The sequence below is a fragment of the Hippoglossus hippoglossus genome, chromosome 16, assembly GCF_009819705.1.
Source record: "Hippoglossus hippoglossus isolate fHipHip1 chromosome 16, fHipHip1.pri, whole genome shotgun sequence".
Taxonomy (NCBI): domain Eukaryota; kingdom Metazoa; phylum Chordata; class Actinopteri; order Pleuronectiformes; family Pleuronectidae; genus Hippoglossus; species Hippoglossus hippoglossus.
The window spans coordinates 15,735,800-15,761,937 of NC_047166.1; the positions used below are offsets into that span (position 1 = coordinate 15,735,800).

Sequence of the window (26,138 nt, forward strand, 5' to 3'; positions counted from 1 at the left end):
TTACATTTGTGTGTAAAAAATCTAACAAGTACTGCTGTCAAATAAATATAATGGAGTTAAAAGTAAAACATTTCCCTTTGCAACGCAATGGAATAATTGTATTATGAAAATGGATGAACACAATAACATCAGAATTGCACTTTAATATAGTACTCACATTTCATTTGTTTATTATTTTGATGAGGGACAGTGCTCAACAGACAAAATAGTGTAAATGAGCCAAGGTTAGCTATAAAAGCTAATTAATCTGTTGTATTTCAAGGTAACCTGAAATAAATTAAAATGACCTATTTTATATAACCTTTAAAAATCTAATGTGCATTATACATCACATCCACACTACCTTATAGTTAAACTTATAAACACCATTTGCCACAGATGGGTTTCTACAGAATTGGACACCAGTTTGCAAACTGAGAACAGTTTCAAAATATGAGGAGATATGAAAAGATGATGACATATATAGCAACAATAGGATTTTTGACAGATGTTCAGCTTTTAGTCAGTGACCTTTTTTTTAAATGAAATTCTGGGACTTTGCTCTATAGTTTAACAAAGTCCCTGCAGGCCTGTACCCCTGCTATGTAAAATTTAATTGGGTATGCTGTCCTTCTAGATACGTTTATTATTGTCAAACTCCTGCTCAGGGTGGACATATAAGTTTTGCTTTGAGTCCAACAATATGAACATTTGTATTTAGTATCATGCACACTTTTTACTCCAGTAGTGTGGCCAACTCATTAAAACTTACCACAGCAATATGAGGAGATGTGTGATTTCTTATAGAAATGCTGATGCTTCTGTGTTGCGTGACCTTCTGTGACTTTGCTTTGCAGTTTGACAAAGTTACTTTGGGCCTAATATATTTGGGCTATCTATAAAATATGTGTAATATTTCTACTTGTTGTCAGCTTCATCCTAAATTTTGCTTTGAGTCCAACATTGTAAAAAAGTATAATGCATATGAAATAATAAAGGGATTATAGACTCCCAGAGATCTGTGTAGAAAACACGATGCCCTAAAAACAAACATGACACTGCCACTGTGGCACACTATGAACAATCTAAGGGAGCCTTTTTTAGGGGGGGAGTAGAGTAGTTTATTTTGTACTTTAATTCATCTTTTACTTTGTATTTAGTTTTGTCTCATTTTGTTACCACATAAAACACTGACCAGTAGAATAGTTTTTAATGATCCAGTATTTATCATGATGTTGTCATTCACAAATGTAACATCCCACAAAATAAATTTGGAAAATTAGGTTTAATGTCACGTGAGTTGCTAAAATACCCGAAGCTGCTTCTCTTGTAAACTTTAGAATAGACACAAATGTTGTAGCATTACTTAACTGCATCAGAAGAAAAGTACAGATACTTCAAATAATACTGAGCTGATGTAAAGTAGATTATATTTGTAAGTACATCGTGTTTTCTGTTTAGTTGTAGGTTGTTTAATTTACCACTTCACTGTCTGTTGGTCAATTGCGCCACCTAGAGCCCTGCCAGGGAACATGCGAGGCGTGACTGGTGACGACGCCTGTTTACAACTGCCAATGAACACGTGGCGCACTAGATCCTGAGCCGCCATTGGTCGGCGCGGCCGTGAAGTGGGCGGAGACTCGTTTCGGACCCGCCAATAGCGCGTGGCATGCTAATTCTGTTTGAAAATTTCCCGGGAAATCTGAGTTTCGCGGGAGGGCTCTTGAGCGCGTAAACCGTATCCCTTCATTCATCAGGCCGTTTCCTGAAGCCATTTCTGGACGGGAGAAACGAGAGTTGCGCTACTTTTTAATCCGTTGCATCTGCCTAAATGCACGTTCTTAAAGAAAAATACTTGACAGAAGTCGATGGATCAGACTTCCAGCTTCACTTCGGTCTGATTATTTTTGAAACTATTGCGGCGGATTAGCGGCCACACGGGCTCGAAAGTACGGAGACGAGAAAGGGGTTACCCCGAGTACGCAAGATGAGAAGAGGGCTCTCCTCGGCTCCGGACAAAGTGATTTTAGCGGGGGTCGGGGGCTCTGCTCTGGACAATAATATCATTTTAACCACGCTCTCGGATCGTTTAAACCCGGGACAATCCAACGCGACGTACATCCAAATAATCACCACCTCACCGCCTTGCAACGTTACACAGACATCAAATGTGTGTTTATCCGAGCCGCAGATAAACAACATTTACACAACTCCACAACAGGCTGCAGCAAACGGAGGGGGACAACGACCGGCTCTGGGGAGACCGCCGGTAATAATCTCTAAACACAGCTCGTTTGAAAACATTAGCTTGCTACTACTAGCCACGAAACACGGCTGAAGGTTAGCCGGCTAGCTTAGCCGAGCTTGTTGTCTTCGGGCAGCTAACGCTACTAGCTACTTAGCCAGGGCATTCCCACGACTCAGCCCCAGCGAGGCGGCTAACTAACCACCGCTAGCTGAGTTACCAGGCTGGGCTGGTGGAGTGGTTCGTCGGCTGCATGGAGGCGAACGGGCGAGTTTGGGTTAGTTTCGCGTTTGTGAGGACGCGGAGCTGTCATGTAATAGCGTGCTAAGCTAACTTCATGGTGCTTGTTTGAGTGCGCTTAACCCCGGCAGGCAGATGGAAACATTGGTAAGAGATGAGTAACGTTAGCGGTGGCCTAGTGGCTGCTTTCGTTTTGGGGGGTTGGGGGGGATTTGTTGGGCAGCTCAGCTCCCAGTTAGCTCATTTTTCTCGCTTCCTAACAACACACGAGGGGCTAAAGTTCCCCAGCTAAACATTGACCCCAGCTTGGAAGCGACTGGGCAGATATTCCTCCCAGTCGTCCCCTGAAGATGCGAGCCAAACTTGGATGAAGCTTGGGAGAAATGTGTTAGCTCCCCATGCTAGTCGCTGTGTAGATTATCAGAGGACAACATTAACACTCGTTGTCGCCCTTGACCTTAATTTTTATCACGGATGTCTCGTGTCCCTTCTCTTCTGTGAATAAAGTGCCAACGCTGTGGTGCCTTTCATGCAAAAAGTAAAGTGAAACTTGACTTTGTTGCTTTTTGGTGCTGCTGCACGTTTCCTGTAATCTGAACATGCACAAACCACACAGGAATAGTTTGATCAGAACTGTTGGGTGTTGGTTGGTTTTGTTTTGTTTGTTTCATCTCTAATGAAGCAAAGCAGAACGTGTGTCTCAGGCTGGAGCCATGAGCAGGCAGGGGGTGAGGGGAGCTGCTTGCTGATATAAAATGGCTGACATTTTGGCTGTCAACAGAGGGCATATTATTTCCTTTATATCAGGTCCACATCAAGGTTTAACCACGAGTAAAACAATATACCATACTGCAGGTCAACTGACTTCTCATCTACCTGGGGTTTAGAGGGAAATGCAGTAAAGCAGTACTCTGAAACTGGGGTGTTGCTCAAAGACACTCAAACAGGGTGGATTCTTGTCAACACATGCATCTTAATGGTTGATGATTATAATTAATCACCAAGACCCCACCAAGTAGCAGTGATGATGACCAGAAGGCCAATGTATACTGGCCGTAGGAAACTTATTCAGTTTTTCACTAAATAAACAGTAAATTGTTGGTTCAACAATGTTCGTCGTCCATTAATTGCAACATAGAGGATCAAGGATGTGGACCATGTTGCTTAAACAGGCCTATACTTGTTGGATTCATGTTTTTAAGTGTACTACTGAATCTGAGACAATGGACATATTTGGTTTAGTCATGGTAAGCTAGGAACTTGGCTGAAGTGAATTTGTAATCATTTTCTAGAACTTGTTAAACACTGGTGACCCATAACTTTGACTTTGAGATGAATGCAGACATCAGATGAACAATAAGCTCACACGTGGCTTTTCAGCTTCCATTGTGAGCGCTATCACCACCTTCGTCCCTCAACGCGGAAAAGAAGAAATCTTTCGGGTTTCATGACGTATCAGACGTGTGTGGGACACGATGTCACCAAGATACAGTCGGATTTTGATGAAAAACTTCTAATGTCCTGACAGATTTGATCTTGTTCTCATGGTTCCCACTGGTTATAGGAAATTAAATGGAAAAGACTGCAAACATGCCGTCTCTATTATACTTGCATTGATTTATGTTCTATCCATTATAAACATTGAAGATAGAGTCAAAGCTAGAGTGCACCATTGTTACCTGTGAGGATCCATCAGATGAAGGCAAGAACACCAATACCTGCTTTTAACCACATCTTTTTTGACTTTCTAGGCAAAAAGGCGGTTGGCGCTCGATGATTCAGATCACCAGTACCAGTCAGAAACAACAAGAACTCCCAGAGGCAGAGGAGCGGCAGCAGCGACCAATGGAGGAAGGTTAAAGACACCCAGAAGTAAGAAGCTATAATAATATGAAATATAATAACTCACTGACATCCAGTTAATACGTTTAAGCCAATATTCACAGCACAGTGATTCAGGGTCGTCCTGTGGGAGAAGTGGACCACACCAGTCTTTATACACAGTAACAGGCTCGTTGCGGCTGCTTTGCACAGTTTAAAAAAAAATTTAACAGATTTACACTCAGCTGAACATGAGTGTTGACCTCATCAACAAGATTCAAAGAACCAGTTTATTCTCAGTTTTTGCAGCATCAGCACTTTTTCTTGTGGTTCATAGTTTCCTGGTATAGTTTTAGTCTTAGAACAAATTGTATCACATTTGAGTCGCACGTAAATAGTAAAGTCTCTGTGGTGTCTAAATTATGTCACAGCACCAAATACAACAATTTAAATGTAAAATTGGTTTGTTCCAGAAAGGTCATTGGAGCTGAAATGAACACACACATTAAAAAATTGTTGATTTAGTCTCTCTGTGTAAACAAAGTTTGGCCACAACATAAAGCCCTCATGAACCCTCAATGGGGAAAAACAGACATGAAATAAATCTTTTCAGGGCCTCTGCCTCCTGCACAGTTTAGTGAAGTTGGATATTATTGGAAAAAAGAAACTTTGCACCCGAGTTGCTGTGTTCATGTTGCGTGGTCACCCACTATATTGCAGTAATGTTAGATATCACTGACTCCAGCCACAGGATGTTGAGGAGATTGAGGTCAGGGGGCTGCTGCGACCCCTGTGCTCCTCTAAAGTACTGTAACTGTTGAATGAGAGGAACTGGTGAAATCAGCTCATAGCTACCGATAACAAAATACACAAACAGCTGGTAAGGATCCAAATGTTATACTTTACTTAAAATGTTTCCAGCCGGTGATTATCAATATCTCAAGTGAACTTCAGTCCGTTGCTTGACCTGTCATGCAGCCTTTGTTCCCCTTTTCATGCAAGTCACACATCCTCAGCTGATTGCGACTGATTGAGTCATTTGCCTCCACCATTTCCTGACGGGGAAAAATAAAAACACAAAATGACCCCATTTTGTTTTCCGAACATTATGATGTGTTTTAGATATTAAATATTTCGTTGTGATCAGGGACAAAAACTGCCACGTTGTTAAACGTAATTCCTAAGAGTTGAATCTGCAAAGTTGGATTTGTTTATACTGTTTTTATTTTTGATGTCTCAGAGATTATGAGAATCCTGTGATGTGACTCATTCACATTTCTCCTGACTTCATGGGATCTTTGAGTTTGAATTTGTCTGCTAAAAGTTAAATATCAAGTACAATGATGTTAAACATTGTCCGTCCTCTCTGTTTCCCTTTGCCTGCTTCCTCATCACAGCACCCAAATCTCCACCAGAGAAGACGCGGTACGACACCTCCCTGGGCCTTTTAACGAAGAAGTTTGTGGACCTCCTTGCTCAGTCTTCTGATGGCGTCTTGGACCTCAACCTCGCTGCTGAAACCTTACAGGTATTTTGAATCTCTTAATGTTTCCTCTCCGTGCATTGGAAAAGAAAATGGGTACTATCAGGGATAAGGTTTGGTTCTTAATTTAGTGGTTGTTTATTTACACAATTAAATAAAAAAACTGTACTTCGTTTCTACTTTCAGGTTCAGAAGAGGCGGCTGTATGATATCACCAATGTACTCGAGGGCATTCACCTCATCAAGAAGAAATCAAAGAACAACATTCAGTGGATGTAAGTGGTCATTTTCTCTCACTTGGTCGTGTTCAGTACATAGTTGATTATCATCTTTTTCGGACAACGTTTTTTCATACCCACAAAAATTGGGAAGAAATGTGAGTACATGATGTGACAATTCCCCTGGTTCCTCTGTGTTTTCTTCCTCCACCTCTGCTCCTTTCTTGTTATTCATACTGTGTCTCCTTCCTTTCCTGCCATCATAATCATGACCAGGCCGACTGTCACCAGGCTCAGCTCTGTTGCATGGTGCACTAATATCAGAAAAGTATCACAACACCCTATAAAATAGATCTACTGAACACAATTTCTAGTTTCAATCTAGTGAAATTAGATCTAAAAATGTAATTTACGGCCAGGCTACTGGATGTGTGAGCGGCACATGTTCGTCGCGGAAAGTCTTGCTTTTCATTTTGGCGCCCATGTTACCAGGTTAGAGAAGCCACACTCCCCTGCGTGAGCCACACTGCCCCTCTAGCGATTCAGGGTCTCGCTTACTTTCTCACATCCTGCAGTTCAAAGCAAAATAGACGGTGAAAATTCAAACGTTTTCAACCCGTTTCAAAATAAACGCAATCAAGCATTTCTGTTGACTGAATCCATTCACTTGCCTTTTAATGTGAGATGTTTGCAGGACCGGTAGATGCAGGACTTCATACTATAGAGTCCTGGTATTTGGTTCAGTACATGGACCTACTTTTATTTGAGGAAATCCTGTAGTCGTACCAGAAACTGCAAGAGTTTCAAAGAGACGCCTGCTACATGCAGCAGATCAGCGACACAGCCCTCATGCACTGCACATGCACCCTGTGTGGCCCCGGGTGTTGATGAAAGCTTGGTCTCTCACTTGTATATCTAAAAGCTGTATCCTCAAACATTACAGCAGTCCAATGCAGAGAGTTTGATCAAAATGCTTTTCACAGTATTTCTGTCACAAAATGTAACTGAGCAGATTGTGCCAGCTTTGCAGTTTTAAAGTTTTTTAAAGTCTCAGGAAAGTTTTTCTTGGGTTGATGTGTTCTGAATGGTTTTGGCCAGTAAACCGCTTCGGTGTGTTCCTTGGGCTTCAGTGAACAGGCGGGCAGGTGGCTGCGTGCAAGCTGTTGCCACATCATAAGGACACTGTGCCACAATCTGCTCAAGTAGAGCAAAGTTAATTATATCTTCATCTGTCCATTTATCACGAAGAGCACACGATGACTAGGAATAGGCCATAAAGCATCCTTGAAAGTATTAAGTGTAGTAGGTGAACCCTGAATGCTTTTAGTATATTGTATCTCTAGTTTCTTTTACTTAAGGCCTAGTGTTGATTTTCCCTTCATTGGTTCATTGATTAATTCACTGTATTAGTCACTTAACCTGCAGATGTCCATAGTTGAATATTTGACTTGAATGACTGTGTAATGAGAAAGCATTTAACAGTTAAATATATTTTGAATTGCTCTTATTTTATGACCCACAACAGATTTGTTACTTTGACTTTCTTCATTGTTAGTTGTGTCCTGCGAGAAGATAAACTAAGGAAAATATTTCCCTGTTGACAATACTGTTTTCAAGACCCATAAGTAAAAAAAGTTCTAAATGTGTTTTAATTTGCTGTGTTTCAATCTTCTCTCACCTGTAGGGGCTGCAGTCTGTTAGAAGTCGAGGGAGCGTTGAGCCAGAGACAGAGGCTGACAGCGGAGGTTTCTGCGCTGGGAGAAGAAGAACAGAGGCTCGAACAACTCATCCAGAGATGCAGCCTGGATATGAGACACATGAGCGACTTGCAGAGCAACCAGAAATATCCTTTTGTCTTTAGTTTACATGTCATCAGAAAGTTAAAAATGACTTTAGTTACTTCAGTTACCTCAGTTTTTAAATGGCCTGTAGCTAAGAGCTCATGATTCTGTAGGTAAACACCATCTTTAGAGAGCATATGAAATATTTTTCGGCTCGTCACTTGCCCTTTGAGCAAATTGGGAAATCTAAATATGGGCTATGCAAATAATATTAGATTGATTGCCACATAAAGAAACTTATTTTTTTTACAGTAAAGTGATTCATCCAACTTACACCAGCATGTTCAGAACCAGTTTGGATAGTTGCCGTCTCGTAATGAACATATTGGGGCATGTGTACACACATTGGTTCAGTGTTAGTATCAACATGTACTCACGTTGTGGTGTTACTTCTTTAACCCAGTCTTCTTCACATATGCCTATGTAACATACCAAGACATGAAGCAGCTGGGAAACCTCAAAGATCAGACTGTTATTGTTGTGAAAGCGCCAACAGACACCAAACTAGAAGTACCTGACCCTGATGAGGTGTGTATACACGAACAATGCACAAAAACATTCCAAACAAAGGCAGTTTGTCCTTTTTATTTCGATGAAATTCCTTGTACCTGTTCACTTCTCATCTGACCCATGACTTGTATTTCATTGAAAGAAACAGTTTGTTTGTCTGACCCGTCTTACTCAGAGAACATTAGTATGAGTTTTAACCTTCCACCAGGTGTTGTAATGTGTGTGGGACATGCATGTCTGAAAAAATAAATCTGCCTCCAGATTCTTAACAAAGTGAGGTGCATGGATCCCCATGCTTCCAGGCTTTATACTAAGAAGAAAGATGTGTCTTTTACTGAACTCAAGCACATAAGCTGCTTTCAGACATTCTCTGAACTCCGGCGATCCTCTGCAGAGGTGTATGTGCGAACACAAATGCCAGAGTGAGAGCCTCCGCAGTTTCTGTAGACTTTCTCCGCCTGGCTCGCTAGTATAATTTCAGCAGAAAGTCTGCAGAAGTCAATGTGAGAACATTGCAGTAGATCCCCCGCTGGATTCACAGCGAGCGAGTGGGGGAACGCGACAGACACACAAAGCAACAAATATCTGTGAGTGAAAAAGTGATGTCACTCACGTAGGAGACACCAACGAAGATGTCAAGAGAGTTTGTGCTGATAAGAGCTGGTGTCAATGTGCAGTAAACAAAATCAGAAAAGGAATTAATCTATACATCCTGCCTCTGTCAGCTGCACCACCACTCGCCTGAATCCTGCGGAGAATTTGTTGTGAATGCGTCAGAAAACCCCCCCGATATGTTGTGTATGTGTGAAAGGAAAACTGCCAGAAAGTCCAGACCCAATTTTACAGAGTTCCACCACAGGACATTTCTGAAAACGGCTACACTGGCATCAAATTTGGACTCTGTGACAGATAGTAAAAAGTTATATTTCTTTAACTTTTGACTGCAAAGTGGTATCTAAATTTTCAAAACTAACTCAAAATGGACACAGCGCAAGTTTGAGGAAGTTAAGTTCCCCCTTACAGAGTGGTTTTACAAGACATTCGAGAATGACATCTCAGTATCTAAAGCTGTTGCATGGTCTATAACAAAAATGCTGTCGCAGTTTGCACAGTTTTGTGTATCAGTTACTATGTACATACCTTTGAGGACCATGTGGAAACCAGACTCCATTTTCTAACCCTTCCAGCATCTGTCTTTCCATCATATCAAGTGCACTTCTGTCAGTTGTCTAACTTGAACTCAAAGATCTATATATATATATTCTTTCCCCTCCAGAGTTTGTCCGTCCATCTGACCAGCACCAAAGGTCCTATCGAAGTCCTGCTGTGTCCAGATGAGGAGAACGACCCCAGGAGTCCTGTAAAAAATGGAAACACAGACATCAACGGGAACTCTCCTTTTCTCAAAGTCCTTCAAGGTTTGTTTCAGATCAACATAGGCAGGTAGCTGTGTTTTACAAGCTGAGGTTTGTTAGACTTAACTTCATCTGCCTCAATGTGTCAGTGGTCAGTTTTATATATACATTATAGAGAATTTTATTTATTTATAAGCAAGAGAGTTGGTGAGATTTTGTCTGTGGCATATCTGCAGCGTTTCCTACAGTATTTATTTCTGACTCTTTCTGATAAGTGTTTTCTGTGTAGCTCAGCACAGGGTCCTTTAAGGCATGATTTTAAGTCATGGGTGTCACGTTAACATTGAGCTTAAAGTACAACGGCGTTTGATCATTACTTAATGATTATTCTAACTTGACATATTGGCAATATACCACTTGGTCTAGTGTTGCTAGATTACCAATCTGGGTATTGACAAAGCCTTTAGGTGTCATCATCTGTATCAAATTTACTGACAGACTAAACAACCAGTACTGTGGCTATAAAGGAGAATTGATTAATTTTCTAACCCTAGTACAAACATTTATGTAAAGTGTTGATACAGTCCTCCATGCTTGTAAAGTCTTACCATAAACAAGTTGAAGTGAATCCACTGATGCCAGTCTTGCCGTTTGGCATTTGTTCTGAACAAAAAAAATCTAATCTTGAATAAAGATGAGCGTTAATTGTGCAATATTAAGCTAAACTGTTGTTAGAATAAAATGTGGCCATGGCTATCTAAGATGGCTGGTTAACTCTTTAATCCAAACTGTTAAATAAACAACTTGCTTGTATCCATGCTGCTGTTCATTAAAAACTCTGATTCACTAGTACAACAAAACAAACAATCTGTGTGACACCCAGAAGTCAAATTTGGTTTCTAGTGCAACAAGCACTATGACACATTCAATCTCATGGCCAGGTAAAGATAATAACCAGTTGACTCCATTTTCATCTCACAGATCCAAGCTGCACGGCCAATTCTCCCGGCAACACCCTGGCACTGCCTTCCTCCACCTCAGCAGTCTCTGTGACGACTCTCTCCCCCATTTCGTCCCCTTACACCAGTCTCCTCCAGCAGACAGAAGACCAGATCCCTGCCTCCTTGGGGCCTTTCTTGAATCTCGGGCCTCCTCTTCTGGACCAAGAGGACTACCTTTTAGGTTTGGGAGACGACCAGGGGATTAGTGATTTGTTCGAAGCCTATGACTTTGATAAAATACCCTCCTGCCTGGATGACCTCCTGTGCAGCTAGCATTAGCTAACAGTAATTCAGATGAAGCGCATGCGAGTGAGGTGGAGAAAAGTGAGGGTTTTGATGCCTGTGACTGACTGTGTAGTTAAAGGAAGCCAATTTTAAATAGATGGGAGAGGAAGCGATGAGCACCCCTTTCAGTCCCGGTGGGAGGAAATGCCATGTTCTCTTACGGTGTGCGAGATGAACAGCCTTGAACCATTTCACACGAAGAAACGACTGATCAGTGTGCAGACATATCCATTAATCCAGGTCTCAGGCGATGTAAGGCCTCCAGTGTAGCTGAGCATTGGTGGACATCTGAAAGCCTTTTCTGTCTGGTTAAGCATAAACAGCGAGGGGAAGGATTTCCACCTTGCTTTGTTGTCTGAGGTTCACGTCACTGTACCGAGAGGAGTTTGAAAATACCCCCACATTACCTGGCATTAACACACATTCTCTGTGACTGGGCTTAGCATCAATGCCCCTGAGGTGCATTTACAATCGGTTAAACACTCTGAACCTTTGGTAAAACCCTCTCAAGAGCAGGGAAGATGAAAACTGTTTACTGTTAAAGGATGCTGCATCTGAGGATTTGTCAGGCTTGTAAATCTGTGTTTTGGCAACGATAGAATGTTGTTAGTTCCCACTGATGCATCTTTTGTCAGTTTTCCAAATTCTTCCAGGTAATCCATCCTGAGACGTAACCGCGAGTTTAAAATGTGTTAATGTCAAGTGTTTTGGGGCAGAAGAGATGCTAAAGACATCTTAATGATTGGATCTGTGATTGACTGCTCATACTGTTGGCTGTTTAATAGGCATTTTTCATTGTTCAAATGTAGAACATTTTAGAGGTTAAAATAAATATGAAATGGAAAATGGGGCAATTCTGGTGCGAATCATCCATGATACAGTTGTTAATTTACCTTTGGGTTAGACAGGGTTAGGCTTTGGTCACCTCTCGTGTCCAACACTTGTCAGGATAGTTCTAAAGCCTATGTACATTAAAGCACTATTTAGAGTGGCATGAGGGACTGTGTTTGATGTGCCCCAGGTAAATTTTCAAATTTAAACTGTAAAAAAAAAGCAATGGTTTGTGCGGCCTAAATGCTCTTAATGAAGACGAGCATGCAGTCTTTTATTTTTTTACCTAACCTGATCAGCCTTACACCTGCTGATCGATTGGCCATCCTGCAATGACAAATGAAAACGTTGAACAAAGTGATGTCTAACCTTGCATAACAGAGGCCAGAAAAGCCCTCCCTCCTGGGTAAATTTGGATTAAACAAAAACACCTGATGTACAAACTTGAAAATCGTTCTGAAGTCGTCCATCCTTATCCCTATTTGTGAATTCAGGACCGAAACTCCCTCTTTCTTGCTTCTTTTCCCACGTTCCTGCCATAGTCATCAGCAGAAGCTGCCATAACAAAAACTTCCCATAAAGCCTCCTCAGTTAGACTGTGTGCTGTGAAATTACACTGTGGTTTGAGCTTATCACAAACATTTGACTTCTAACCACTTGATGCGCACGCTGCCTACTCAGTGTGGACTGAAAGCAGTGTAGGAAAGAGGACAGGTGAGTATTAGTCTTTTTAGGTTTAGTAAGTGTTGAATTTTAATAGATTTTAATACTGTAGAAATATCTAATTATATCATGGTCACCTAAGAAACTGCCACTAAATGAGGCTTGATTGAAGGGCTCTTTTCACCATAACAAATTCAAATTCAGTACAACAAAGTCTTGGTAATATATTGGGGACTTGGTGAAGTAAGAACTGAAAGGATGTGATTATTCCCCCCCCCCCCCCCCCCTATAAGTATGAGGAGAATCTGTTGCTTTTCACGTCTAATAGCTTCTTGCGTTTGACACCATCCCCGATAATAACAGACAACCAACATCTTGTGTGAAACCCTTGGCTTTTAGCCGCAGGACCTATCGCTGCTGTTAGTGCTAACTCCTCCCCGACCTGATTGATTTGCGCTTGAGTACTTTGCGTATGCAGCATGTGTGAGTCAACGTCTAAAGATCGAGCTTGCTAAAGAGTAAGCCTGCCATGTGTAAATTGATGTACAGTTTTCTAAATTTTTCAGTGCACAAGGTACTGTAGGCTACCTCTCACTTAATGTTTGACGATAGTAATAGGGCGTAGAGGTAAATGCCATAGTGTGTTGGAGTGTTTGAATTCCCCCTTTTGTCATAGCAACGACATTATTTTGATTTTGTGATATGGGATATTACATCGCACTTTTGTGTTTTGAGGTGTGCGAGATTCCACTCATGCCCTGATGTAGTAATGAGAATGCCTTTGCTCTTAAAACAGCCTCTTGCTGTCACATCTTAAATTTGAAAACTGGGATGCACAGTCGATAAATGGTTAAGTGGAAAAATGTGTTGCAATATTTCTTTTGGTTTTGTTTATTTCGATGTTTTCCATAAGCTTTTTTTGTCAGTGTTTTTTTTTGCATCTCATTGACCTAATGGATAAGATTTACACATTCAATAATGCAGGTATTTCTTAAAAGTTAGCCTATCATCCCTTTAAGAGACGTAGCCTGTGTGTCTTTATACACCACTGAACCAGGATTGGTTACCTGGTCGCCCATTGCTGACGTGTGAAGGGAGCTTTGCTTCTGTGACACCGTGTGTCCGTTTTACTTTCAGAATGATGTGAGGGAGTCTGACTAACTTTTCCTATTTTTGGGGCTTTTCTGCCATTTTCACTTTCAGAGTTTTGAAGCCTGTCAAAAGAAGTAGTTTCTTTACTAGTAACCCTGAACCGTATCCATGCATTTGAGGAGAAAACACGGTTTCCTAGTCTGCAGAACTTTGTGAAGTTTGTGCCCCTATCATACGTGACTGAAATCGGACTTAAACACACAGAAATGCTGTGTTTCACAAAACATTTTCCTATAGACATATTTATATCTGTATTTTATATGTATTTATGGAAAAGTCTAATTTGTTTCCCCAGTTTGGCCCACTAACCGTATTTCTTGCTATTTTCTCAGTCCCTTTACATCAGGAATGAAATTTCATTCACTCCATCAATTACAAGCGACCAGAATCTGGTCATAATATTTTATCCACTTTTATGTGATGGAAACATGAATTTGGGAATTGGGAGATTGTACCTTTCCACTGGTTTCTAATGGAATGTTAAAAGATTGTAATGCACTGCTAATTAAATGTGTTATGGGTGACTCTTAAAATGACATTTCTAATATGCGATTCTGATGTGTGATTAGACCTTGCAGAAAGTTATCGTTAGGCTAAACGGTCAACTATAGTCCAGATTGAAACAGCATTGTTGTTCCTGCTATTTTTCTTATGGCTATTCTTAAGCTGTTACCAAATACAATAGACTGATCCATGAATATTCTGTAATGGTTATGTGAAAAGTTAACTGTTTGCTGGGAAAGAATTGACTGTAAAATTATAATATTGATGCCTGTTTCCACTAATTACGAGAAAAAAAAACCGAGCTGTAATATCGCATTACATTTTCTTTTTGCAATCTGAAGGCATGGGTGAAAGTATCTGTGTGCAGTTGAATGTTAAACTAATTTGATGTTTTTGACGTGTGTTGTTCAGTTATATAAACGGTTTCTTTAACATCTGTTCAAATGAGGAATATGAGTTGTATTTGTTGCCGGGGGGGGGAGGGTGAAATGGATTTGTTTTTGTACTCTGGGCGTTTGTAATTGAAAATTTGAATAAAGAATATAAATAAGGAATTAAAATCTTGTTTAAGATTCTTCTTTAGTTTGCAATTTGTTTTTCAGGAAATTTATACAGAGGAAAGAAAGCACAATTTGACTTGGATATCCATATTTATAATCCATATCACATTTATGTATATATATTGAAGTTTTTGTTTTATTCTCCTGTGAAGCACTTAAAGTTTGTATAGGAAGGTATTATTATTATTATTATTATTATATATTGCTTCATATATCCTTCAAATTATATAATGCAGGATTAACCTCCCACACGGGCGAAATTCAAACGCGACTAATTTGTCCCTCTTTCCCCACCGTCCCTACGCTCAAATATGGCGGTTTGAGAGTTGTCACAATGTTTTGATGGCGTAAAGACTATATTGTTTTCATTTTCAGACCACACTAACATTAGGAATCCGATTTATCTGAACCAAGAACCACGTTACAACCGAGGTAAGAGACTTTAACAGCGTCTTAACCAGTCTTTCTGCTCAAATTGAAGGGCACGTGGGTAGTAGCTAGCTAGTGAGGCTAGCCATGCTAACAGGTAGCTCGGACACGTTAGACGTCAAAATCAAACTCCAGGTTGTCAAATAACCGTCAAAGTAAACCTGAACACACGTTTCTGGCTTGTATCAGTCAGCGGCAGCTAACGTAAATCACGTAGCGTGTGTGTTCAGCTAGTTTATAGGTGAACGTGGGGTGTAAACAATGACAACATTAGCTGGGAAGGTTAAAATATCATCACAGGCTGGTTAACTTCAGTTTATATCAGAATTAACAGTCCACACCTACGTATCACCTGTAATTATGTTATTAGCTCCACGTGTAGCTAATGGCTACAGCAGCAGGTGTGATAGAAGCTTTTATTTTAGGAGTTACTTGCAAGAAAGTCGAATATTTTCTATAAAACGACAAACACAGTAATTATATGACGAGGTTTCAGTGCCTTAGTTTTCACATTTCTAACTTAAGTGTTAAGAGTTAAACTAAATGCATACAGACGTTTCAGTAAATGGGATGTTTGACTTACTTACCTGTTTGAACTATGGCTTCAACTTCAACTTGTTGCTGGTTCAGCACAGTAATTAAATACATTCCTACACACAGTATAGAAATATGTGAGTCTCAGGTGAACTACAAGATGAGTTAAAGTTTATTTTTGTGTTAGAAGACACAGGTGCTTTGCTGTCATTAGAATGACTAGTTAACTCCATTTGTTTTGGTTGTGTCCCCAGCAGAGGTTTAGAGCTCATGAGACGGCTGCTCTCTCACTGTCAGTCTGCAGATTCAAACGCTTCATACACAAACCTGAGAATCAAACTGTTGTTCACCGAACTGCTGGTCAATCCGCACACCTTCTACATCTCTCTCTATTTGTTGTTCACTAGTGCAGGGCCTGTTCTAAACCTGCCTGTTTGGAACTGGCTGTTTGCTTTGCCTGAGGTGATGCTGGTAGCACATTTCTTTAAGAAACTGTAAAGGGGACCTGTAGATATTGAGCTGCAGCAAGTAGAGACCTGCTGCTGGACAAAGAGCTGTTCACCTGTTTATTCAAAAGTTCAGTCAAGCTCGACTTTTGTGGCTTTTGTTGAGTTCTACTTGTGTCTTTGTCTATAACCTGCCAAATAATAGGAGAAGAGAAACCAGATCGCTTGCCCCCTTATCCAGAAATTATAATAAAGCAAATATCTGCAGCCTAAATACAAAATTACAAGTTACAGACTAAATATACACTTTGGCTCCTACATTAATAGTATTAAATGCATTGAGTGTCCAAATCACACAAATCTGAAACCGCACTTTCCTGGCTCATTATCACTACTGCCAAGTGTAAAGCTGATTCCATGATATAGGTTCCACATACATAAATATAGACAGAGATTATAAGATAAAATAATTCATGTCTATTTATCAGGAAGATATTGTTTACTTAACACAATTTCTAATAACAATGCACATAAGTAAACCAAATGCACATATCAGTTATCTAATAATTTCCACTGTAATATAGAGCTGCAGTGATAAAATGGTTAGATAAAATAATCTGTATTTATTTGACAATTGACTAAATTTATTATATAATATAGAAAACAATTCACTGGATTACCTCAAATGTGAAAAATCTTTTGCTTTCACGTGTCCTTTAGTTATTTAAATATCTTTGCATTTTGGATCATTTTTGTACAGTGTACTGGCAATTGCAAAAATGGATAATTTATTCACTCTTTCCTGATGTTTTAGAGACCAAATGACTGATTAAATCGAGACAGTAATCTGCAGACTAATCAGTAATAGAAATATTAGTTATTGCATTCCACCTTTACTGTGTTAGTCTGACTTTACATTTACAAGAAGTCTGATTAATATATTAATTGTTACACTTACAGTGTTATTGTCATTTAATCTAATGTTGGTAAGCAAGCGTTTTAAGAATCACATTTGTCTTCATTAACGTAATAAACTCACACTATCTTATCTTACTGACCAGATTTTTTATATATAAGAAATGATAATCAACGTACTTTAGAGATTTTAACAGGTAATTAGTTATTATTGCTCCGGTGTTGTAAATCATTTTACAACATGACTTTTTATATAATTACCAGAAAGAAGTTTCTTTGGGTGTCTAAAATCAGTTTTTGTTTGAATTTTGACTAACTATATAAGAGACTAGAATAATGTAAAGTTCTGTCTATCTTTCAGAGCATCATGCCGTCCACCTGTGACTCTCTGATTGAAGACATCGAAGACATGGTGTCTTCTAGTGACCCCACTCCTCAAGAGAGACTGACTGCAAGAAAGAGCATCATGCCAAGGTCCAGGAAGAGAAAAGAGCTTCCGATCAATGAGGAGCTCCAAGCTGACAGGTCAGTCTACTGCTGTCACATACCAAAGAACCACACCAGCGACTGTTAAGGAGCAGACCCAGACCCGAGCGGTGTTGGTCTGGTTGTTTGGTCGGCACCAGAATTTGGTAGATGGCTTCTGATGAGCTTAGCATTAAGTTTGATGTGAAGGCACCGTTATCGTCTCTCCTGCTGTATTTAATAACAATAGATGAACAATGACAATCCCAATCATTTGACCTTTCTGTATGTTAATTTTAATTGCTTTTATCATTTCCACACTTCATATGACAAAGCACATATTTAATTTTTAGTTTGATCCCTGGGACACAGAAGATCTGGATGAAAACATGGGGCTGCAGTCACAACAGCTCAGATGGAGAGTACATGGCTGGACAGCTGGCTGCCAGTGGATACAAGATGACCGGTAAGAATTGTCTAATTGTACTGGTTTATAAATACAATTACTGGAAGTCATTTAACAACAACAACAAAAGTCACACTGCTGTTATTCTTATTTACTTAAAAAATATTTAATTTTCTTATTGTGTACAATGGATGTCATTACTATTTCTAACCACAAGGGGGCACTCTTGCCTTGTCAGTAAGCTCTACCTTGAATTCAGCCCCGAGTTGAGTTTCCCAGTCTGTTTACTACCATCAACAAACTCAACCAAGCAATTATATTTGCTAAGAAACGGTTTATATAAGGATTTGGATCATGTTTTTTTTTTTGTCTGCCAAACCTCAAATATTTGTCTCCCTGCAAATGAGGCTTGATGTTCCCAGTCTTTCAAGCACTCATCTGAGAACCAGCCTTATCTGGGATTTTTCCATGAAAACACTGACTAACATCCATGACCACTTATTTTTTCAATTGGACATGTTTAATGGAATTTGACTTAAATATCAGCCCACCTACTATTTTCCAAAATGGTTGTTAAAGTAAAATCAGTCACTGGCAATGTCAACATTTGGTGTAATCGGGCCAGTTATATTTTGGCTTTCATAATGTGTGATAAACGATAACATTACTAATATACTTGCCAGTAACTGATCATCAGTTATTTAGACTAAGAGTATTATTTATGTTATTGGCAGAAATCTTGATGTTTCTTTCTGATGCTGCTGGAGCATTTTTGAAGGTCTCACTGTAAAACACAGGCTGTCAGACTTGAACACTGTTTTTGATTTGAATATCAAAAGACCGATGATCTGCTCTTTTAATTAGGCATACCCGTCAAAGTGTGTTACTTATTAAGGAATTTAACATGTTTTAAACTGATATTTTGATTTAGTTTTTGTCTATCATGATTATGATGATGTTGAAAGTGAGGATGATGATTATTATCATCAATAGAAGTAACAGTAGTAGTATGTGGTAGGAGTAGTATTAGTGTTACAGATACACTTGAAGTACTATATTGCATCGTTGGGCTGTAATACATCAGAGAGTTGACTGGTGTCAGACTGAAGAAGAGTTTGTATCAACTCTTGAGGCGTTTCTCTCAGCATGGGGTCTCCTCAGCCATGGAAAGACATTAATCACACATTTCAAAAATGCTGATGTATTCATAAACACACATATGGCACAGTTCACTCAAAAACAGAGGCCTACAGTTTTCCCTCTTATCTTGTAGTTTAAACCCTTGATCACTTTATCTTTCCACCTTTCTTTGTTTTCACAGTTGTTCTCGTGTCCCTCGAGCTCCGTTCCGAAACAACCTGTCTCTCTCCCTCCCTGCCTCTCCTCACTTTGTTGTCTCCCACCCTCCCTTTTGATAGCAGATCCTGTGTTAAAGCATCTGCTAAGGCTTGATGTTTGCTCCGCTACTCGTCTTGTCACAGATCTAATTTGAGCCTATAATTTTGTGGATTGGTGGCAGTTGTCTTTCAGGAAGTGAGTGAGTGTGGTGAAAAGCAGCCATATGTTGTTTTCTGCTGGATTTCTATGTGTCGGTCACAGAATCTGACGACAGTACGTCCCCGGATCCCTCAGCAAATAAAGACGCATTCAAAATGGTGTAATAGAAAAATATGTCAGGTTAAAACTTGCTGTTATGGATACTGATATTTAAAATCTTTGGAAAGGTTTGTTTTTGTCTCATTCTCTTCACTTGAACCATCCAATGATCACACAAAGATCCTGGTTCCAGAAAGTGTTGAGAAACATTTACTGTCGCTGTTCAATATAATTAGATTTCTGTACCTGAATATCTGCAGCTATAAAACAACCTCTCCCACCATCCATCTTACAATACATAAAATTATACAATTCAATACGAAATGAATGTCACTTTGACAGCCATCATTCTTCCACATTAAACACCACTTGGTGTCTGTATACCTGTAAGAGAGACACTAAAACAGAATAGCAGAGTCTCAAGAAAGTGGGTCACAGTTGAACTAGCTCAGTTTTGATGGCTTTCGCGTTGCCTTAGCTTCTAATTTGCATTTGAGTACATTCATTTGCAAGAGGGTTTGATCATGTTTCATTTTTTGATGGGACATTGGTGCTTGTCTGCTTGATGTGTACCTCCTGAGTTTGTAGGTTTACCAGGAATAGTAAATACTTCTGTGATTGATACGGCTCAGTGCTGCAGTGCCGTAACCAAAATGTTTCATTGGAACATCTCTAGTCCTTTGTTAATTACAACTTCTTTTAAAATGATTTTTACCTCACTATGTAGATGTGTTGATCTGATACTCTCCCACACTTCATCCTTTTTGTCCTTCATCCTTGTCTTTCTCTTCCTCACGGCCCTCTCAAAAAGTGCTTTAATGGTCAGTGTCTCACTGCTAAAGCGAAACCATTTCTGTCTCCTCCTTGTCTAATATTTATCTGTCTTCTCCCCTTGTTTGCTTCTTCTGTCTCTTTCTTTCTCCGCATCCCTTTTCGTTTATTCTTCTCCCCTACCCCTTCATCCCCTCTCCTTCTTTCGGGGCGAGTATGTTTTTCACTGTGAGATTGTTGGAAGGAAAAATTGCTCGTCATGGCCAGAATCAGGGGAGATTACACTCAGAGCAGGTGGTGATTGTTTTGAATGGTATGAATGCAATGCAATTTCTAGAATGGCATGAAATTGTTAGGAGGGCAGTGAAGAGACTGGAATAGTCTGGAATGACAAGGACAGAAATGGGTTCCTGAAGGATGTGGTGTTTGGTCGTCGGCCAGATTGAACACGAGGACTTTGAGTAATGTTATGTCCTGTTAACAGAAAAAGAAAATGGTGATATCGTATGAATATCAGAGTGATGCCTCCGTAGCATCTGTCGCTCTGCAGACCGGAGTTTGGACAAAGACAGAGCTTCCACTGCCTGTGAAAACATGACATCACCCTCTCTCCCCCCTCGCTTCCTCCCTGCCTGTTTCTCTCTTTCACACGTCTCCACTCCCCCCATCCCTAACTCTTTCTCAAACCATGACATCACCTGATGTGAGATGTAGTAGCAGTTCTTGCGTTGGCCTCTAGGTGGCAGCCTTAGCTCATGGGTGGAGGTTTTTGGTGAACAGATGCATCGCTGCAGTATCAGGATGAGGTCATTCCTCTGTTCTTGTTTATAGTTTTAAAAGTAGAAACTTTTAGACCCACGTCTTCTTTATGAGGTCATTGTTTATGAAGGCTGAATACGTCATTCTTCTGTTGCAGAGCATCGTCACCCTTTTTTTTTTTTCCAGCATGTAGGACATGGGCGTTTATTCATTGTTTTCATCAAATGCTTAATCTCAGTTGCTGCTTTCTTTTGGCATTTTTCACCCATATTTGAATTCAAATGGAAGATATTCTCTTGCTAGTTGATAAATAAGCCACCAGTTCACTTATTAAGTCATGTATATAAAATATGAAATATCGAGTAAATGTGAACCATGTAAAGAGAAGTCTCTCTGTTCTCGTCTCACTTTTTGTCTTGTCCTACCTGTTTTACAGTGAAACAACAACCTGTGTCATTTCTCTCTTCAGCTTTCATTGTCTCCACACTTGTTTTTGTGCCTGTACTTGCTCCTGTGAGCTGCTGCTGTTCCTGTGTACAACCAAAGAGGGCACTGTTTACCCACGATTGTACACTGACACGAATGAACCACATTTGTGTAGCAGAGCAATGTGTCAAATAGTGACTTCATAGAAAGACGTGCCCATGTGCCTACACACACACACACACACACACACACACACACACACACACACACACACACACACACCCTTCATGGAAAGTCACACCAGGATATTTTTGATTGTTTTTGGCTGCTCCACTCCCCTCCCAATCTCCTCTCTGTCAGCCAGCCGCAAACACAGCTATTCAGTTATGATTTTACATACCGGTTAGGCAAAATGACTCCCTGGTACACAGTGTCAGCCAAATGAGGCGTTCTCAGTTCCTGGTTCAGACACAGACGGTTGGAGGATGTTGGATTCGGAGTGAGGGTGTGCGCCTGTTTTGATAAAATGATACGAGGACTTAATTGTTCAGCAGGTATTACAGGTGTTGGGACAGAGCATAATGGAGGTGTCGCCCACTGTGTAATGTTTTTTGGGAACTAGTGCAGTGCCAGCTGTAATTAATTTTTTTAGATCGATATGAAATTCAACCTCAGGTTTAAAACGGCAGCTTTCAAATTATTTCACCACAAAATATTTTTTTGAATCCCTTAATCCTCAAGAAACATATGGCATAGTTGTAGATTTAATTTAGGTGTATTTGCATGAAGTGACATTTGCAGCCAAAGATTTTTTTTACTTTTTACAATTCTGCAAATTAAATATGATATTCCTTATTGACAAGATTTAAATTTAGGCAGAAGCGGCATTTAACTGTTACTGTGATCATTCTGCGTTCGTCTTTCAAGCACTTCTGCTACTCTGTGTGATTGTATTACATCACTGTAGAGTATTCTCACTCTGAGTGTGTGTGTGTGTGTGTGTACCTCGCATACATCTCATTCATAAAACTGAGTGTGTGAGGACCTTCTGATTGGCTGACTGCGTGCTACGCGACATTACACGCCGCAATATTACAGCCAATGGAAACTTACAATCTTCTCTTTCTCCACCCCTCTCCGTCTCTCTCATACACACATACGTACACACACACGTTGCCGCACACAGCCAGCTCACACACTCTCCTCACACATGGTTGCAGACGTGGCGGGAATTGATATTGTACAGAGAAAGTGTGTGAGAGACAGTTCAGTTTTCGACAGCTGTCATTCTGCAAGAGTAGACATAATCATCTGGTTTGCGTACGCGTGTGAGAGAGACTTACTGTGTGCTCGCTCCGTCTTTACACTGTCTTGCAACAGTGTGTGTGCGTGTGACGGTCCCACTTCTGCTGATTGAGAGAGCGAAAGGGGTGAAGGGAAAGGCAGCGTAAGGAAAGACGAGAGGCAGAGTCAGTGGGGATGGGAGGAGGATGCAGGGATGAAGGGCACAGCCGACGGAGACACATGCACTTGATGAAGCCAAAATCAGCCGATGCGATGGTCGAAAAAAAAAAGGGAAACGATCAGGGAGAGCAGTCAGCTGGCAGGGAAAACAAACTAGATTCTGGCACATCTGCAGAACCGGGCAGTAGAGAGATGGATATGTGGAGAAATAATGGAGTCAAGAATGACACTGAGAGGGGAGTAGTTTGAGGAACTAGAAATGATGGGAGAGACATGAGGAAAGAGAAACGGTGCATTGCAGAAGGAAGTTTGCAGGTCTGGAAATGGAAATAAATCCTGTGACACAGCTTTGAGTAAAATAACAAAGAAACAAGCTAAATAACAAACTTGATTAAATGGAATTAACATGACAGAAGTAATCATTTTTAGGATTAAAGAAGTTTTCATCGCTACATGTACACTTCAACTTTAAATATATTACACATGATAACCTCGGAGCAGATGTTTGACAGGTAGACGGGCGGCTAAATATAGATGTGTTAATATTAGTGTGGGAACATGAGGGTTAAACAAATTTGAGTATTAAAGTTGTCATTGTATTGATATTTTACAATCAGACAAAAACAACTACTGAATGACATTTGACTCTTGGCACACTTTCACTATAGTTTTGAACTGTCAAAAGAACATATCAGGACTTCAGGACATTTATGTATTTATTTATGAATGTGTGGATTTAACAGCAATATTGTTGAAATATCTGTGGGATAACCCTCTTCAATTTCTGTTAAATAGTACACACACACCCCCACCCCCCCCCCCCACACACACACACACACACACACACACACACACACACACACACACACACACACACACACACACACACACACAGAGTCTTTGAATTGGTCTAAAGGCCGCAAATAGACCCATGAGTCCAGGCAGTCGTGTGTAACCATTTAGAGGCCAGGAGATTAGAGTGATCCTTAGCACTGCGCCTTGCGTGTGTATGTGTGTGTGTGCACATGCACATGTGTATTTTGGTGATCCTACAAGGTGACCCACATGTAGGCAGCACCCAGCCACCATTTAGAGGCCATGGGATTAGGGACCCCGTCCATTCCTACCTTAAAATTCCCTTGAGAGAAAGAGAAGAAGGAAAACGGGATATCTTGTGGAAAGTAGGGATCACTGCTCAATCTCATCCATTGATTACTCTGAGGAAAGGAATTCTGACAGGACCCGAGATTGACCCGAGGAGAACCACCATTGCAAGAAGAAATTGCCATTGGAATGGAAGACCACGAAATCTGGCTCAGGGATTTATTGGTGTCATCTGTGATGTTTTTGCCACATTATTTAGACTAAATGCCAAGTTACTAATTGTGTCATAAGCAAATAGGTGAACTGGTAATGTTAAAACAACTTGACCTGTCTCTGTTGTCTACATGCCAGATCCCTGCTCGTGATGGATAGAAAGATTTTTGCGAAAGGATAGAAAGATCTCCATTATAACTAGCACTTGTTATACAGTATGTGAGATGTATGAGCAAGGAAAGAGAATTATAGACAACTGAAGGAGAAACCATCCCTTGTTCCTCTGAGAAATAACAAAAAAACTCAACAAAATTGATTCTCCAAAGGTTGGTGATTCCTCATACTTGTTTCACAAACCTGAGAGAAGCAGGAAAGGTTGGAGAGGAAGAAGAATAGAAGCAAGAATTGCTGCGTCTTCCCTCCGTCCATTCATTTGTTCACTCGCACTTTCACGCGTCTAATGAAGAAAGCTAGAGATAAATGAATGTACACGCTGGAGAGGAGTTTCCTTTTGCTGCTTCCCTCTAGAGGAAGGACGCCTATTCCCTATTCCCTGCTGAAGCCAGCCAGCCAGCCAGACACTGTTATCCCAGGAATACTGCCTGCATCCCACAGGGATTGTGAATACCCTGAAGGGATATAATGGGAATATCATGGAGGAGATGTGAGTAATGGGATAAGTCAGGAGCTGAGGGAAAAGTGTGGGGGTGGAGGGGATTGAGGGGGGAGGGACTATGAAACATGGATGATAGGAGGTTGTCTGGGCAGGGGATGAGAGGTGAAGCCAGATTTCACTCACATCCAGTGTTAAACCTTTGATCAAAGCAGGAACAATGACCCTTAATGGTGACCGAGGTGGCCTAATGGTCAAAAATACAAGCTTATGGCCCAGGATTGACTATTCAAATCTCAGACCAACACGCTTACACCACATAGTAGACTGAAGGAGTCATGTTTTCCCTCTCTTTCAAAAAGTTGCATCACGTGACAAGACATTTTAACCCCCAGTGAGCTGCTCATCGGGCTATACAACATGCTGGTGTAACACTGGGCAGCTCCTGGTCGTGTGTAACTTCCAGTAGAATAATGCACCATTACACAGAGCAACAGTCTTCCCAAACTGGTTTCAAGGACATGTCAGTGAGTTCAGTGACCTCCCCAGTCTCCAGAACTGAATCCAGTTGAACAACTTTGGGATGTGGCAGAAGAGGAGATTGGCCGTCTGAATGAGCAGGTGACATATGTGCAGAAATTATGTGACGCAACCAGGTCAACATGGAGCAGAATCTTGAAGAAATTATTCCAACATGTGGTAAATGGACTGTATTTATTTGCAGTTCTTCTCCTATTGCACATCATTCACACACTGCTGGCACAGCCGCCAGGGGCAGTTCAGGGTTCACTGTCTTGCCCAAGGAGACTTGTACATGTGGACTAGAGAAGCTGGGGGGCGAACCACCGACCTTCCGGTTAGTGGACCACCCACTCTTTTCCCCTCTATCTTCCTCATAGATTCTGGAAACTACATATGAAGAAGTGAGTGTGTTTTGAGAGCAAAGGTACGACCTACGCAGTATTGTATGGTGTTCAGGAAGTGTATAGGGAGGTGGTCTAATAGTAAACAGTTCTAATTCATATTAAGTGACATATTTAAGGTTTAGGGCAATAATCAAACATCGATTTAATCTCTTTTGGCTGTATTTATTTTTAAAGTTATCATATGAAATGTTAGCATACATATTTTGAAGATATTTCAGATTTACAACATTTTTATCCAAGTAGAGTTGTTTCATCAGATCTCCTTGTGTAGAGTGTATCTCTGAAACAAAGGTAACGGCTAAATGTTAAGTCAGGTGACTCATGCAGAGTTTTGAATTTTGATCACAATTCTTATCTTAATGCTTTGATCATGGTCAGCCATC

The 26,138-nt window shown here is 40.5% G+C and overlaps 2 protein-coding genes across 2 annotated transcripts in view; both read left to right on the top strand.

Annotated features, from left to right (window-relative positions):
• The first annotated feature begins 1,659 nt into the window (after positions 1-1,659).
• On the top strand, positions 1,660-14,425 carry LOC117777132 (transcription factor E2F3-like). The gene is made up of 8 exons (XM_034611678.1): positions 1,660-2,248; positions 4,216-4,336; positions 5,683-5,813; positions 5,955-6,043; positions 7,671-7,829; positions 8,241-8,355; positions 9,614-9,755; positions 10,674-14,425. Exons 1-8 carry the CDS (start codon positions 1,967-1,969, stop codon positions 10,964-10,966), a joined length of 1,332 nt encoding a protein of 443 aa, XP_034467569.1. The 5' UTR covers positions 1,660-1,966; the 3' UTR covers positions 10,967-14,425.
• A 557-nt stretch (positions 14,426-14,982) lies between these two features.
• cdkal1 (CDK5 regulatory subunit associated protein 1-like 1) overlaps positions 14,983-26,138 on the top strand; it is a 229,014-nt gene continuing 217,858 nt past the window's right edge. Inside the window, exons 1-3 of the mRNA XM_034611257.1 lie at positions 14,983-15,120; positions 17,374-17,537; positions 17,831-17,943. Of these exons, the coding sequence (XP_034467148.1) occupies positions 17,380-17,537; positions 17,831-17,943 (271 nt within the window). The 5' untranslated portion in view covers positions 14,983-15,120; positions 17,374-17,379. The remainder of the gene's footprint in view (positions 15,121-17,373; positions 17,538-17,830; positions 17,944-26,138) is intronic.

Bases quoted from the DNA above. Each gene is read 5' to 3' on its own strand.
- LOC117777132 (XM_034611678.1), top strand. From the start codon at position 1,967: ATGAGAAGAGGGCTCTCCTCGGCTCCGGACAAAGTGATTTTAGCGGGG. The intron at 5,814-5,954 runs GTATTTTGAATC...TTCTACTTTCAG, and splicing joins TCGCTGCTGAAACCTTACAG to GTTCAGAAGAGGCGGCTGTA. The intron at 6,044-7,670 runs GTAAGTGGTCAT...TCTCACCTGTAG, and splicing joins AAGAACAACATTCAGTGGAT to GGGCTGCAGTCTGTTAGAAG.